General features: G+C 37.5%; 1 protein-coding gene across 1 annotated transcript; it reads right to left on the reverse strand.

Moving 5' to 3' along the window:
• Positions 1–220: 220 nt before the first annotated feature.
• LOC311305189 (Fc receptor-like protein 5) lies at positions 221–17,878 on the reverse strand (the record flags this gene model as incomplete). The annotated part of the gene is made up of 13 exons (XM_084432747.1): positions 221–738; positions 864–920; positions 1,196–1,282; positions 1,446–1,502; positions 2,850–2,927; positions 3,650–3,892; positions 4,042–4,323; positions 4,399–4,569; positions 4,878–5,006; positions 12,812–13,087; positions 15,846–16,118; positions 17,569–17,604; positions 17,848–17,878. 12 exons carry the CDS (start codon positions 17,876–17,878, stop codon positions 865–867), a joined length of 1,719 nt encoding a protein of 572 aa, XP_084288873.1. The 3' UTR covers positions 221–738; position 864.
• Positions 17,879–18,365: the final 487 nt, after the last annotated feature.

Consider the following 18,365-nt stretch of genomic DNA (forward strand, 5'->3'; position numbering starts at 1 on the left):
GTAGGCTATATACAAAACTGAGAACAAATTTCCAAAAGCGTACTCTCAAAACCTTTTTTTGAAAACATAAATAGCCTAGGACATAAAGTAAGCCATAACCTTTTGACCACCGCTTTTTTTAAAAAAAATTTAATTTTTTTATTGCTGGATACTAATTTTTAAGACTGCATGTACAAAGAGCTTTTTCTATCCAATAAAATATTTTGAGCATAGCTAGAAAAAAAAGTAGTTTCACTATGTACATTTATGTTTAAAGACAACTTGTCCAGCCATGAAAATCACAATTTTAACATTCTGTGATATTTCCATGACCATGGGAAGCTGTACAAATACATTTAAAATCAAGGATACAGAAATAAAAAAAGGGAACTCGGTCCCTTACTCAACAGTCAGAAAAGAAATAGCCTTACAGTGAATATTATGTTCCCTCAGTTATCAAATGATAAGCTGCTGCTGCTGGTATTAACAAATATAAAAACACATGTGCAGTACTAAACAATACTAGCTTATTTCTAATGAATAATCAGCTCAATGCTTTTCAAATATTAACATGCATAGTCCCTGAAGCACATGAAGGCTTACTAATGCTACAAAAAGTTCTGGTAAATCCACTGTCTTGATGATCTTGGTCTTTCACTTCTCAGCCAACAGTAAACTCATCAGAGTCCTGGGATTGAAAGTTTCTCCTCCGGGCATCTTTTTAAACCTGAGCATACGTCACATCACTAGATCCAGCATCTGAAAATATATCAGTGAATTCAAAATGCACATTTATCATTTTTATATACAGGTTTTAAATTACTTTCTTAGATTCTCAATAATGCATGTACATTTTCAGTGGTTGTTTTTATTTTGACACTCACTTTAATCCGTTTCCAGCTTCAGTTTAGAGTAAATGTCGTCACTCTCAGTGTTATTGCCTAGAAGATGCCAACAGTTCATATCACTAGTGCTTACTGTATGTCCGTCAGTGGTATAAAATATGGCATTATAACATGCTAATTAACACATATTATTTAGTGTTCTATTATAATTTTACAGAGAGGATCATTTTATTTTAAAATAAAATGACCAAATTACCTCAAAATAAACAATTTGCATGCAATGTCCTTTTTGGATCAGATCTGTTTCACAGTGCACAGCAACAAAACCACATCATAAAATCATAAGAGCAGAGACTTTTATTTCCATTTACCGTTGTTTGCTTTCTTTTTCTTCTGTTTCTTTGTAGATTTGAGTTCAATCTCCGCATATGTGATCTCAGGCGGCACACTTACACAGTCTACAATGAACAACAGAGAAAGAAATAAGACACTTGGTTTAACTCGATTTGCTCTAAAAAATGACTGTGATACAAAAAAAAGATGGATTTGATTTCCAATTTATTTAGAAAAGAATACTGACCTCATCATAATGACATAAAACACCTTGACATCATTAATTACCTGTGCTTATTTCTTTATTAGTATTTGTATCAACAGAGTCATAAATATGTGAAGTTCCTGTAATAAATGAATACATGAATTAATTTTCAATAATACAAACATTTTTAAAATAGTATTATCTTATATATGAAATCGTATAAATTCAGTTCCACAGAAAAATACTATTTCATGCTGACACAAAAATAAATAAATAAAGCACCAGACACAATATTTCATACAGAAAATAAAATATATTTTGTTATGCAGTTTTTGGTCAAATAAAACCAAATGACATGTTAAAAAGGCCCCCTTGTGGTCGCTAAGCATCAGACACTTTACTGTGACTCTCTCTCTCCTACTGGAAGACGCCTCGCTTCACCTGGACTCTTAGCCAATCACAAGTTGACTCAGGATCGCTGCACGCGGGTAACATTCTGTCAGAGACTTTTGCCAGTAGTGTACGCTAACCGCACGGACTTACAACCTGCCTTGATACAACTGCTTTATTCTGTGTGCGTCTTTACAAGTAAGAATCGGAGGATCGAACAAAGTCATTGTTAAGGCTAGATTGGTAGTGTTTTGTCTGTTTAGTGCTGCTAAATGTAAGCTCAGGCTTTTCCTGCCCAGCTAGACCTCGTGTCGTGATGCTTCTTTCTATCAATGTATAGGTTGCCACTCGGGCATTATTCTTTGGTTACACATTGTAGAATACCAGTTAAGCACCTTTGCGCATAGTTTGTAAGCTATCGCGGTGATATTCGCCTTCAATCCAGTTAATTGGTTATAGGGCACGCACCTCCCGCATGTACACTGGTCGTCACGTGACACCTCTCGGAGCGGCCTGGTGTGGTTATTTATGCAACCAGCAGAGGGAGCCATTGTATTGCGAATGGCTTATCCTTACTTATTGTTATAGTTGTAGCTGCTTACAGAACAGCCTTTTTCATTCTTTAATGCCAGTTTCGGCCATGTTAAAATATTATTGTATTTTATTTCTGCTATATTATTATACATTTAATACAACTAGAGGTTTGTTGCATGATAATCATTCATTTGCATTCAACTAATTATGTTTGTTTTATTTCTTTTATTTATTTCAGAACCACACATCAATGTACATATTCAATCATGCAGTTGTAAATTCAATAAATACTTCCAATGAAGAAATCTTGCGTGATTCTGGCCGATCACCCGCTGTGAGCTCTACCTAACGATCCATATCTAAATCAAAGAAGCCAGTCCTCTTCTGCACATGACAAGTTCAATATATGTATATGTAAGACCCAAAATATCATCTCAAACTTTAGAAGAGTGAAATATTATCTAGTTGTGAAATATGTCCTGTTAGTTAAAAGTTACACCTAAGTGTCTTTTATCTCAGCTTGTAAAGATGTATGTATTAATGGGTAATGAGTAAAGACTGACCAGACAGCAGCGTCATGTCTCCGGCTTCACTCTGGTTCTGCTGTTGACTGACAGGAGACGGAGACTCAGATCTTACACCTAGTCAGACACAAAATATGTGTGTATAATCTCTTTCATGTATACATGTTTAAGAATGACAAAGTGTTTAGTTTTTGTTTCTTTTTCACATTATGGTTGTGTCCAAAACATTAATTTGCCTCACTGCCTGCTGTCTTCATAGGCAGAACATAAAACCTGATAAAGGACTAATTTGGAGAGTTTTACACATGCAGTATATCTTTGATTTACACATGATTTCTGTATATCAAACAACTAGTGGACAAGATGGAGGACTTGCACTTTCAATGAGTTTCAATATAGATTACATAAATATTTATCAATACTTTTCAGTATTGAAGTAACAAATTATGGTTTCCCTGACCAGCTGAAATCTGCCCAGAAACCTTCTGAAACCAGCAAACATACCAGCTTTACCAGGTTTGGAAACCAGCGAGGACCAGAAAACCAGCTTAGACTGATGTTTGGCAGCTCACAAGCGTTATGAACAAAGCTAGTGTCTGAAAATCTGTCACTGAAATTTAATATGTCAGATGATGAACCTTTGTTGTTTCTGTAGCGCCACCGGAGGACAATGAAGACAATAATCCAAACGGCAACAGTCAGTCCTGCAGTCACTCCAATTATCACGAGATTGAGACCATTAGATCCTGAGGCTGGAGAAACTGAGATACATAATATTTAACATCTGCGTGTAAATTGTACAGGAACATTTCACCTATGTTTATAGTTCTTACTCTCACCTCTGACTGAGATCCAGCTCTTGGGAGACTCTCCTCTCGCTGGGTGTTTGCAGTAGTAGAAACCCTCATGTGACTTTGAGACAGTAGGGATGATCATCTCTGTAGTTTGATTCTGGATGAGTGATCCATCTTTATAGAAATCAGCACTGAGGTTTGATAGGGTTGTATATTTATATAAACAGCGTAGAGTCAGATTATCTCCTTCAGTCACAGGATGAACAGAACTCTCCAGAATCACACCAGCTACAGAAACACAGGAGACATATCAACAACGTGATGAAATAATAAATACATTTTTTTTATATATTAATATGAGGATGTTTGGAGTTGTTTTAGTAAGCTTTGATTATAAACTGCCAGTGAAATGAATAAAAACAGAAACCCAGACTCACAGTGTACAGTGATATTAACAGGATGATAGTGCTCTCCAGATTCAGACTGACACCAGTAAACTCCAGTGTCTGATGGGACAGTGGAGTTGATTGTACATGTAGATCCTGTTTGTGATCCCCACACTGATGATGAACAATCTTCCAGCCGCCCGCTGTCTGTGTATCTTCTCACTGTCCATCCATCAGAGTTACTCTGGTCCTCACAGCTCAGAGAGAGAGAGACAGATGTGAAGTGTTGAGTTCTGCTGGGCCTGATGATCAGAGACCCTGGAGGAGAAACGCCTGACAAGACAATTACAGCTATCATTTGGAAACTGTCTTTATTAAAGATCATTTAAACTATATATGTGAACTCACCAGTGACCCACAGTGGTTGTGTGTTGCTGTATGTTGTGTTAATGGCTGTGTTATCTCTCTCTGCTCTGCACACATACACTCCTGTGTGTTTTAGATCAGCAGAACTGACGGTGTGTTTTCCTCCAGCTCCTCTGCTGCTGTCTGAGAGGAGGTCGTAATCATTCCTGCTCCCTGTAGAAAGTGAGAATGTGTAGATTTCACTTTACATTTTTAACTAAACTTGAACCTGAATACACTGGTTTACATTGGTGTAACTCGAATTACTCATTGTGTTTAGGTTTTTTTATTCAGGGTTTGATCAATGGCTCTTATGTTGTTACAGAGCAGTGACTGTAAATGAGGGACTGGGATCTCAAAGTAGGTTTCACTGCTTGGTGCCCATGGAAGTGTTGCCCTTAATACCCAGTCTGTGTCTGGTTTCAGACATATTCAATTATATATATAACCAGTTAATTCAGATGAAGCACATTATAACTGACCTGAGACAGTTACAGTGAACCAGCTGAATGTCCAGCCTGTAGAGGAGCCGTTAACCTCACAGATCAGAGTCACTGGATCTCCTTCAGTCAACCACTTCTGAGGAGAAACACTTAAAACTGCTCTGGGAACTGAAATAGAGACATCGCTCATTAATAACATGTTAAACTTGTGTGTGTTTATGAAGAGATGATCAAACTCACCTGATACTGGCAGTGTTACTCTATCACTGCGTTGTGATCTGCGTGATCCTTCAGTCTCTGTCCCATAACAGGAGTATTTACCTGCGTCAGACTCAGTAACAGAACTGAATGTGTGTTGCTGTCCTTCACTGAAAACACTGGTTGAGCCGTCTTTATACCAGTTGTACCTCCAGCTAGTGACTCCTCCATCATATATGTCACATCTGAGAGTGACTGTCTCTTCTCTGAATACATGATGATGATCAGGTTTAATGGTCACTCTGGGTTTTGGTCTTTCTGTAGAACAACAACAATAAACATTGAAAATAATGTGATAAATAATATAATAAAATAAATACAAATAATGAAATGTGCTGTTTTTTATTGTACGAGCAGTTACAAAACACTAAATCAAGTTAAACTGAAGTGTTGTTCTCTGTTTATTTAGTGGCTTATAAATCATTTTCATATAGTGTTCTCAGAGCAGTTCATTATGAGAGGTAAAACACTTGCCATGTATTGTCACTGCTACTGTTTCACTGTAATGTGTGTAACTTCCTCCTCTTCTTGCTCTGCATCTGTACACTCCTCCATCAGAGACTTTCACAGAATCAAGTGTTTTAGTTTCAGCTTCAGGAGATTCAATGTTTGAGTCTTTCCTCCAGAGAAACTCCCATCCATCCCCTGACTGATCCAGCTCACATCTCAGAGTAACTGAGTCTCCAGTGAACACTGATCTCTGTGGCCGTACAGTCAGAGTTGGTTTGGGAACATCTGTCAATATAAAGTCAGTGGGAGCATGAGATGTGAACGTTTTCCAGCAGATCTCATTCTCTCACTGGTAAATTATTCATATATTTTGATTTCATAGACAATGTAAGAAAAAAGGTCAACATTATGGGACAATGCAAAAACTTAAAAGACAATAGAGGTTCAAAGCCACAATCTTTGTGTTACAGTTTTTCTCAAATGCTAAAACACAAAAGCCAATCCTCTAAACCAAATGACCAGTTGTCTAAACACATTTACTAAATCTAGCCATCATTTTCCAATATCATAAACACATTTCACATGAAGACACAATTCACAAAACACAATCCTCCGTTCTCATAAATCTTAACACATTTTTCCTTGCTAAAACACAAGTTGCAAAAGAACTCTGCTCATATTCTCAAATGAAAGCTCATGTGATGTAAAATGCTTGCCACAGTCAGCAATATTTGAACACAATGAACACACCTGGCGTCATTCATTACACACAACGACTCAAAATTGAAGACACTTGTTGCTAATGCTGTGACCACATGTATAAAAGCAAGTTCAGAGTGCACAGTTTGCTGAAGATTCCAAACAAACACAATGGATGAAGGCAGAGTCATGGGAAGAGGAATTCGAGTCAGAGGAGGGAGAAGAGCTGGCCATGGAAGAAGAGGAGCAGGCCAATGAGGAAGAGGAGTTCAAATCAGAGGAGGAAGAGGAGCAGGCCAACGAGGGAGAGGAGGAGGCCAACAAGGGAGAGGAGAAGGTCCAGGAGGGAGAGCAAGACAACCTCGCACCATCATTACGGACGAGATGCGAGCAACAGTCATTGACCATGTCATTGTCCATGGCATGACAATGGCTGAAGCAGGACTAAGAGTCCGTCCAAACCTGAGTAGGTTCACCGTGGCCACCATTATCAGGGCATTCAGACAACACAACAGGTATTATACTCTATTGCTTTCTTTGTCACAATACAATTTTACAAGCCTGTGAAAGTAGTCTATTGGTTTCAAATCAGTTGTTACTGTATTGTTAAACATGTCAATTGACAACACATGTTTCTTTCTGTTAGAGTTGAAAGAATGCCACATAGAGGTGGGAGGGTTGCCATATTTACAGCGGCACAAGAAACCCTCATTGTGGATATGGTTCGTGAGAACAACCTCATCAGACTCCGGGAGATCAGAGACAAAGTCATTGCCGATAATGTCAACTTTGAGAGCATTGATGTCAGCTTGGCCACAATAGACCGAGTTCTCCGGTGCCAAAAGATGCGGATGAAACAGGTCTATAGGGTTCCCTTTGAGCGCAACTCTGCGCGACACAAAGACCTACGTTACGAGTATGTGCAAGTAAGTATACATCCATGGTCACAGTACAGTTAGTGGACTTACTGTGTTGCTCAGTGGCCTACATTACTTCTGGAAAATACTGTGCTACCTGATTGACTGTTGTTCTGAACACCTGTGCACTTTCACATTTTCACAGAGGATATTACAGTTGGACGCGATGGCCAGACCTCATGAGTACCTCTTCCTGTATGAGGCTGGCTTCAACCTGCAGAAACGAAGGCAAAGAGGCCGTAACATCATTGGCCAAAGAGCCATCACTGAGGTTCCTGGCCAACGGGGGGGGGTAATATTACTCTTTGTGCGACCATGGGTTCGGAGGGGCTTGTTCACCGGCATGCTGTGCTTGGGTCTTACAACACCCAACGTCTCCTCACCTTCCTAGAGGAGCTAAAAGACATCCTCCTGGACCGCCAACAGCACCATCCTGGGCCCGCACATCACATTTATGTGATCATTTGGGACAATGTACGCTTCCACAGAACAAATCAAATCAGAGAGTGGTTCACCACCAACAGTAACCACTTTTTAAACGTCTGTAATTGTGGTATGAATAAAGTAAATAAAAGAAACTTCACACCCTGATCATGTTTTCAAGAGTACTGTTGTGTGCAATAGATTCTGTTTTTGCATTGCGTTGTGTTACAGTAGTGTACATGCAGAACCTGCAGAACCCATCTACACCAGCAGTCAAAGAAACACACCATTCAACAAAGTTTTGTGCAGGTGCAGCAGTTCACATGAACATTTAAAATGATACAGTAGCTGATAGTGCTGGATAAACTGGTATAGTTTCTGACCAGTAGGTGGTGCTGTAACCAAACCTGCATCTGCTCAGATAAATGGACATGCAAAGATATACTCAGTATATCAATTCAAAGATAATCTTTGGTTTTGGAGGATATTTGGTCAATGATATAAAAAGATATTTGTTCAATGTTGCACATGATGGATAAAAAGGGCTGTTTTTGGAGTTATAGTGATTTCTTCACCCAATTCAATTTTAATTGTGAGAAAGTTATTAGTATTCTTTTACTGATGATAAAATGGTAAAAGTTATATCTTCTATTTCCCCTTCTACCTAAACGTAAAAATGTGCATTTTAAAATTATGTGTGATATTTATCCAGCTAAGGAATTTCTAAGATTAAAATTTAATGTGCATTCAAACACTTGCCAAATTTGTAATAATAATATTGAAACTTTTGATCATTAATTTTTAAAATGAATTGTAATTCATTTAAAATGTAATTTGGTTAAAACTTTTTGGACTGAGGTATTTACTTGGTTAATATAAAACAAAAAATAAAAAAAATTCCATCTATTACTTGGGATATGGTGAAAGTTGGAATACATTGTTGATAACTAGCCTACTCATGTTAAAATATTTTATTCACAAATGCAAAGTTTTGAAAACAGCACCAACCACAAATATACTGAGGCCTTAAAATGATGAGAAGTTATAAAGCCAGGAAATGAAATTTTGTCTTAAAATTTGAATTTGTTCAAATGTGTATATGTATGTATGTATGTAGCCGTCAAGGGTGCGAAAGCAGAGTATAAAAGAGAGATTGAGGACCACTTCACCCACAACGACCCACAACGACTCTGACTCTTTACTAACCTTAAACTAACAGTCTACTAATACTCAAATGAAAGTTAGTTGACATGTAGGTGCTGTTTCACTCAGTCCACAGAATGTCTAAAATCTGTAAGCGATTGTAGTGAAGTGCCGCTGTTGGGTAGCGTCCTCTCTGCGTGTGTTGACTCCGCCCTAGATGTGGGCAGGTAATCAGCGTCTCATTCCTACAGGTATATTAAGGTGGCTGTTTTACCACCGGACATGGTGTCAATGTGCGACCGCCTCTTTAGTGCGTCATTATTCTGCCGTCGGTATGGTGTTCTGGCTGGAGGTGAGTGCGACGGCCGTTTGTGATTGTTGCTCGAACCTACCGGACTTTAAAACGGTTAACAGTGTTACTCTTGTCAGGTGCTGGGCTGTTTGCGGATAAGCACACGTTGTGCTGAGGGTTTGCAGCCATTGGCAATGCGCGCCGTTTGCCGGATACCAACGCATGTTATATATATTGCACTAAGCGTTGCCGGTGTATTGCTGCTTGGCTTCCTGGTAGGTCTCTTTCTGGCTCTTGTAGCCGTATTTATTTTAAGTAATGTATAGTTATGGGGTTTATCTGTGTATTCCAGCTCGTCTTTGTAAACTTTATTCATCTGTTGCTGCCGGACGAATGACGTGATACATGTTTGGTATGTGCGATCATTGTATAACAATGATGAGTTAATACTACGTATATTTTAACTTACATTCTGGCTTTTGCAGGTGAATTAATCTGCCTGTATAAGGGCACTTGAAGACTGTGCTGCTCGGATTAGGACTTTCATCTGTGCTGTTTTGTTCCTACTATGTTGTGTTTTATTGCGCACCGCTCAACAGCAATGTTGTGTTTTATTGCGCACCGCTCAACAGCGCCCCCTTGAACGGTGTCTGAAAACTTGGTCCATATATCAAACACGCTTGCATGAATTAATATGAAACTCGGTACACATGTAGATCTCATCGGGCCGAACAACTTTCCCTCGGTCAAGTTTTACGCCAGCCCAACAGGAAGGCTATTATGGGTTGTTTGGAAAATGTTTGCTGTGGAATTTGAAATACTCCTCCTAGAGAGCATGATCTTGATGAAACTGATCTTGATGAAACTTCAGCAGTGTGTTCGTGGTAAGAGGCCGATCAGATGGATGCGACTATTGTGAGTCAAAGTTATAGTGCCACCAAATGGCAGCAGGAAGTGTGTCACTTTCAAAATGCTTTTGACAAAAGTTAGTTTTACCTACAGTTACAAAAATCAGTACGTATATTGGTCTCATCGAGCCGGACAACTTTCTAATTTACAGTCATTAGCTCCGACCAACAGGAAGTCAGATATTTTGGTTTCCTAAGTGGTTTATTTTATTCACACCAAACTTTTTCAACACGATGAAAATACATTAAAGATGCTAAATTGTGAACGGATATTAAACATCTCAAACGGTTTTGCTCTAGTGAGGGATTAAAGTAATGTCCAAAAAAGAAACACTAAAAGCCTCATATCTTCTAAAAAATTTATTATACACCATTTATTTCTATATAAAAGTATACAAATATCACAACTAAACCCATTTTATTATTTTTTTTTCAATTTAAGAATTATAAGTTTAAAAACAGTAATAGTAAAAAAAAAAAAAAATCAAGTCATACATAGGGCTAATCTGCCCTCTTGTGTTTAAAATCAGGTAGGCCAATTGTATCTATATAAAAATATACTAGGTATGTGACAGTGAGAAAATTTCCCCACCGGTTAATCAACGTGTGACAATGCTGGGGGCTTTTGAATCGCTAACTTAAAAACGAAAGTAAAATATGTTCGTCCACACGGACATTGATAATGGTGCAGAGCGAGCGTTTTCAATGAATTCCTATGGAAGTATGAATGAACTAAAAAACGTTGACTCTGTTCTGCCCGTTCCTCGCCGTGGACGCGCACCGTTATGAATGCCCGTACGGCCGTGAGCATTTTAGTTTAATTTTAAAATTAGCGCCTTTCGGGGGCGGATTGCTTGAATTTATTTTACAAAAGCACAATATTGTGTTTTATTGCGACTGTACACAAATATAAGTTAACACTTTGCAGTTTGAATGATGTCCTGTATGAACAAAATGACGGAGTATGTTTTTATGTGTCCACTGTTCGATCGCGCGCGCCACACACACACACACACACACACACACACACACACACACACACACACATTCCAGCATTGCAATCTTGACATCACAGCCTGTTCATTATAGCCTTAATAAAATATAATAATAAAATAGTCAACCTAACATATACAAATTACACTGCTCTGTTTAAATAGTCAGTAGTACAATTCATACATTCACAGTAATCACCGCACCACTGTGATGTTTCCAAGCACATTTTTGCTCGTGTGAAGAGGATGATTTTTTCCGTCGATATTGGAACGTGAGTGAAGTACAAAGCCTATAATAAAGAATAGTTTAGCATCCAAATACATCGCAAATGTTGAAACATTTTGATTCTAATGAGAGAGTTACGTGAGCATAACACTGCTTACATTCGTTTTCTTTTCTTTTTTTTTTCGTTGTGGCTTGTTTATAGTTTTTTTTTTTTTCTTGTTCCGTTCTGAATATCATTAAATTTAAAGGATTTGTTGTGGAATATTTTTAGTGTATCATGAAATCAGATATATATATATTGTTAATGTAGAGGATGATATTGCAATTATACTGCCTTGATTAATGCTTGATTTACTTTAAAGTGATGTAACCTAAGAAGTAATAATGCTTTTGTTTAAATAGATGTATGTAACCCAATTACTAATACTACACAGAATATGTATTGAGTGATTTTACTATTGTTAAGAAAACGATTTACTTGCATGAAACATATGTATTGATTGAGTTAGAGTAGAAAGCAATTATGTATTAGAAAAAGTTTTATGATAAATGGAAAATGTACTAGTTAAGGTATGTGTTACAGACGATGAAGAGAAGAAAGAAGAGAAAGAGAGCACGGAGGCGCTGTCGGAAGATACACCGTAAGCAACTGAGGGCTGTGAAGAAGAAGTTGGCAGAACTCCATTTGATGACGACAGAGGAGAGTGTGGAACCTGCATTTCGAAGCCTGCGTATAAAAGACTGAGAGAGAGACTGAATTGTTGGAGACTGAATAGCGCAGTGTCCCTCGACGCCTGTTACCAGCTGATTGTACCTTAATAGAAACTTATTGTTGTAACTTTACTATTGTACCTTTATATAACCTTTGTTAACTTTAATAAAACTAATATTATATTATTGGCAAGATATTGTCTGCCTGAGTAATAATTTAAGAACCTTAAGCAAGAACTGACAACAGGGAAGTCTGCTGAACTAATTGTAAGTACTCTTTGAATGCTTATAGTTGTGTCCAGATTCAACTTTCCCTTACCTACCTGAGAATAAATAATAAATAGGTAAAAGGTGTAAAGGTTAAAAGACACACATAAAACAATATGTACACATATACACACACACACACATATACATACATATATATATATATATATATATATATATACTGTATATATATACATATATATACATATATATATATATAAATATAGCTGCGAGCAGCGATGACGGGCCCAAGACGGTGTATATATATGTACACATATACACACATACATACACACACACACACATATATATATAGCTGCGAGCAGCGATGACGGGCCCAAGACGGTGGCGCCGCCACCCCGGTGCCTTTCGCTCACACAATGTTTGCAAAACGGAATGTTCCCTTAGGGAGTTCTTTCTGTCATCAAACCTACTGCTCGCCACACACTTATTGTTGACATTTTTTTTATAAAAATAAGAACAAAAATCTGGCAACTACAAAAAAAGACTACTTTTTAGGGTGTTATTTGGTAATGGAAAATCCAAAAATCAGCCAACTTTGAGACTAGGTTTGAAGATCATGTGAGATCATTTTGGTTTAAAAATGTATCTTAATGTGAAGAAGCAAATCGCTCATTAATAACATGTTAAACTTGTGTGTGTTTATGAAGAGATGATCAAACTCACCTGATACTGTCAGTGTAACTTCATCACTGATGTTTGATCTGCGTGATCCTTCAGTCTCTCTCCCATAACAGGAGTATTTACCTGCGTCAGACTCAGTAACAGAACTGAATGTGTGTTGCTGTCCTTCATTGAAAACACTGGTTGAACCGTCTTTATACCAGTTGTACCTCCAGCTAGTGACTCCTCCATCATCTATGTCACATCTGAGAGTGACTGTCTCTCCTCTGAATACATGATGATGATCAGGTGTAATGGTCACTCTGGGTTTTGGTCTTTCTGTAGAAAAACAACAATTAACATTGAAAATAATGCGTATATTAAATTGAAATATGAAAATAATAAATTGTGCTGTTTTAGTGTGTGAACAGTTGTATTGTAAAACACATAATCAGGTTAGATTGAAGTTTTGTTCTCCAGCTGTTACAGTAATTTATTCTGTCTTATCAAATTATTTGTGCAATATAAAAGCAAAATACTGCACAGTCAGAGTTGGTTTGGAAATATCTGTCAGTATAAAACTAGCAAAAAGCTTGAGTTGTGAAGGTTTTTTAGCAGACGATCTCGTCCTCTTATTGTTCAATCCACTGTCCCGAAGTACAGCAGTTTACATGAAAAAGAGCTGCAGAGATAAATTACATTATGGTAACTTTGTTAGGGTGTAATATGATTATGGTTAACTTGAAAAATGATAATGGTGAAAATAAAAATCCAAGCAATAACTTTTGAGAGGCTTGGTATAACAATCAAAAGAACCAATTTTGTCACAAAAAAGGAGAAGCGAAGAGAAAAAAATGAATATATTTTACAATATTTGACTATTGAGATTTCAGAAATTTAAATAATCTTTTTCAATTTGAGATCAGGATAAGTATCTTGTTTTTTTAGTTTCCAAGGGTTCAAAGTTATAAGTGTGGCCCTGTCCCAAATGACACCCTAAGCACTTGTAGTCTTCCTACGAGTCCTCACTTCGAGGGTGTATATCGACCGCAAAGGGAAATTTCTGAAACTTAAAATGACAAATTGGACACCCGGCCTACGGTCTCTCATGGACTTAACAGACATGTGTACGCGGCAGCCATTGCAAGTCCACGAGACCAAAAGTGCATATGAAGTGTGTGTTGTATATGAAGTTGTATGGGGGCGGAGCCTGATTATTCCCAACACCTGAGGCCTCTGCCTATTTAACAGCTGCTGGTGCCACTTCACCTGGACCTTCAGGAACCAGTAGTGGATTTGGAGTTTGTTTTTCTTCTGTACAGGATGGTGAGTTGGTTCTTTTGTGTTTGTTATTTTTCTCGGGAGTTAGGAAAGTTTTATCTCTGAGCTGCAGTTTACATTAGTTAGCTCACCTGTCCTTATTTAACTTGTGTATGTTTATATTTCACTAACACAAAAATAACTAACACAAAAGTATCTTCTGGGTCGGCTTACTTGCTTATGTATTACTCCCTCTATTCTAATAAAACTAAACAAACTAAAACTCACCCTCCTGTACCGAAGAAAAACAAACTCTAAAACCACCAACAACTGTTTTCCTGACAGCTCTTAAAGGGTTAGTTCACCCCAAAATTTTAATTCTGTCATTAATTACTAACCCTCATGTCTTTCCAAACCCGGCAGACCTTTGTTTATCTTCAGAACACAAATGAAGATATTTTTAATGAAATCTGAGAGCTTTCTGACCCCTTCAGAAACAGCAACGCAATGACCACTTTTTAATGCCCAGAATGGTAGTAAAGATATTGTTAAAATTGTCCATGTGACTACAGTTGTTCAACCTTAAAGGACAAGTTCGGTATTTTACACTTAAAGCCCTGTTTACAGATCGTTTCTGATGAAATAGAACGGTTAAGATTAAAATTTGGACACATGCTGCTGGCCCGAGAATTTGTGTTTTAACAGGTGTTCTCCAGCTCTTTTACCATTCGTTGTAAAACTGTGGACCTATTTTTCCAAACGTCTCACACCCGTACATTCTTCCGTTGAGAGCTTGAATAATAGACACTCCAGCCCAGTTGGTGGCGGAGTAATACCGTACCTCACAGCACATCTAATACAAGTCAATGGACATCCAATACAAGGCAATGGAGTTGGACAAAAACTACGATAAAACCTGTTGGAAAGCATCTTTTGCAGCGATTTTTGTGTGAGCATATCAGTGAACACCCCTGACCACTCGTGAGTTTCACGTCTTTGTAAACGAAAGTTTAATGCGTTTTAGGAAGGATTGTTCCAGTGCACATATGCAGCCATTCTGTAGGTGAGAAAAGCGAAAGACAACAATAAACAATAAAGCGAAAGAAACCTAAAATTCTCGGGACAGCAGCATGTGTCCAAATTTTTATCTTAACCGTTCTATTTCATCAGAAACAATCTGTAAACAGGGCTTTAAGTGTAAAATACCGAACTTGTCCTTTAAGTTTATCAAGCGACGAGAATACTTTTTATGTGCAAAAAACAACAGCATAAATAAGAGATCAGCGCTTTGGCCGTGAGCAGCACGACTCATGCGTGTGATTCTGACTCACAGGAGCTGGCCAATGAAGAGGCGGCGTTCTGACGTAGGACCCGGAAGCGCTGCACTGTGTTTACTATGTGAACAGCGTTAGAGTCTGACACAGATGAGAAGAAATAGTGGAATAAAGTCATTATTTTTGTTTCGTTTTTGCACACAAAAAGTATTCTCATCGCTTCATAACATTAAGGTTGAACCACAGTCACATGGACTATTTTAATGATATCTTTACTACCTTTCTGGACCTTGAAAGCGGTCATTGCGTTGCTGTTTTTGGAGGGGTCAGAAAGCTCTCGGATTTCATCAAAAATATCTTATTTTGTGTTCCGAAGATGAACGAAGAAAACTGGAGCCACACATGTTTGCTTGACCAATAAAAATCTGAACACTTCTGTGTCATAATCAACCACTTATGTGGAGGAGAAACACTTAAAACTGCTCTGGGAACTGAAATAGAGACATCACTCATTAATAACATGTTAAACTTGTGTGTGTTTATGAAGAGATGATCAAACTCACCTGATACTGTCAGTGTAACTTCATCACTGCGTTGTGATCTGTGTGATCCTTTAGTCTCTGTCCCATAACAGAAGTATTTACCTGCGTCAGACTCAGTAACAGAACTGAATGTGTGTTGCTGTCCTTCACTGGAAACACTGGTTGAACCGTCTTTATACCAGTTGTACCTCCAGCTAGTGACTCCTCCATCATCTATGTCACATCTCAGAGTAACTGAGTCTCCAGTGAACACTGAACTCTGTGGCCATACAGTCAGAGTTGGTTTGGGAACATCTGTCAATATAAAGTCAGTGGGAGCATGAGATGTGAACGTTTTCCAGCAGATCTCATTCTCTCACTGGTAAATTAGTGCATTTTTATTTCACAAACAATGTAATAGAGCCGCCGGCAGCAATCACTGGAGCAAACAAGGTGAACAATCACTCAGCGCAATGCAAAGAGTTAAAGGACAACAAAGGTGTAAAGCCCCCCCCATGAGGAGTTCAAACCCACATCCTTTAGGTTAGTAGCCCTGAGCTCAACACAGGGTTTCACACCACCTGCATCCACACCAGCAGTCAGAGACACACATCACTTACTACAGGGTTACAAATTGTCATTGTTGTTCACATGACTTTGTTGTTGCAGGTCCAGCAACTCTAATCATTTTTATTAAATCTGTAGACAAATGTCAAAACATATTTTATATTTCTAAATTCTGCATAAAAACGTTTTCATATGAGCGAATGTTTTTGTCACACCTCAGAACCGTCTGTTTGGTGTTACTCACAACACATGAATCATTTATATAACTTATTTAAAAAGCTGTATTCATAATCATGACACTCATTTCATTGCTGGTGTCACAAGATGAAGAAGAGGGAAGACGGACTGAAGACGAGGTTATCAAATATAAACAGGTTTTTGATTAAAGGAGGCAAGCAGGAGTAACAGTGTGCAGAGGAGTATAAACCTAACAAACACTACCATACACGAACATCAGCCGACAACTAAAGACTGAACACAGAGGAACTAAATACACAGAGGTAACGGAAGAAATGACCAACAGCTGTGATGAATGAATGTCCATGGTAACTGATGAGTGGAGGGAGAAAACAAACAAAGGAAAACTGAAAGTCCATGAAAACGAGGCTAAAGGTGAATGAGTGCAGATGACTGTGACAGCTGGGGCCGGATCCACAAAAATCTTTTTAAAAAAGTTAAGAAAGTTCTTAAGATAAATTCCAAGAAGTTTGTAATCTTCCTTTGGGGATTTAAGACAGGTTGGAGGTTATCCTGACTTTAAGAAGTTATTTAAGATGATTTAAAAAAAAAAGATATATATATATACATATATATTCAGGAATATGAATAGGATAATTATTAAATTATTAAACACTTTATTTTAAGGTGACGTAGTTACATGTTACTGCACGTGCTTTCTATAGTAATAACAGTAAATTATGTATAATTACATGCAAATGATTAATAATAATTACACTGTAACAATGGTACCTTAAAATTTTGTCTTAAGAACAATCGTAAGAAGAAAGATAAGAACATTCTTAAGAAAAGTTTTTGGCAATACAAAATATTCTTTTCTTTTTTTTCTTTTTTTTTCTTAAGTTAGAAAATAGCAGCAGTTAAGAAGATTTTTATTCCTAAGATTGTTTTGTGAATCCGGCCCCTGGTTTGTAACAGAATCACACATATGTAATGAAATGTATTAATCAAATTCACTCACCTTGAGTGTGTCCAGAGTGGATGTTTGAAATCAGCACTGAAAACACAAAGTAAAAAAGAAAGAAAACTCATGAAAGATTGTGTATTTTAATTGTTCATATAAAGATCATCAAACTCTTCCGTTGATTATCCAGATTTTTTTGTTTATTTTTTCTGTGGGATTTTATTTCTTAAGTTCTTCCCGTGAAGTAAACATCTGTGTTTCTCTAAGGGGTCTCTGGATGTCTTGTGTTTGTAAATTAGCTTTAAGTGCAATTATTTTGAGAGAAATAATACTCACAGAGCAGAAGAGGAAGTTGACTGAGCTCCATACTGACTGAATAATGACAGACGGTTAAAGACAGACTGAGTTAAAGCCTCAAGACTTCCTGATACATAGTCAGATCTTTAGGAACATAATGACAGATGAAAGAGGACAGACAAATGTACCTCATGTGTTTTACAGAAAACCTTTTGATAATCTTCTAATACATTTTCAAAAATGTCACGCAAGTTTCCTACTGAAATGTTGTCAGGACTTAATCATTATCAAAGTGAACAGCATAAATTTGCCATTATGAAAAGTAATGTTCTTGTGTTTAATGGAAAAGGAATCATAACTTTGATGGATCTTTATTGTAATAATGGTATTCGATGTATTTATAACTTTATAAGTTAAGAAACAGAAACTGGTGAACAGCTGCTGTTCCTCCCACACTGGTTAATGTCACTGATCTGAAAGAGAAGAAACCAAACCACAACTATGAGCTCATCTCGATCTATTTCTAATCTATCAGGCCTCTAACAATAAAGGTGTCG

Source organism: Rutilus rutilus (genome assembly GCF_951802725.1).
Source record: "Rutilus rutilus genome assembly, chromosome: 1".
NCBI classification, from domain to species: domain Eukaryota; kingdom Metazoa; phylum Chordata; class Actinopteri; order Cypriniformes; family Leuciscidae; genus Rutilus; species Rutilus rutilus.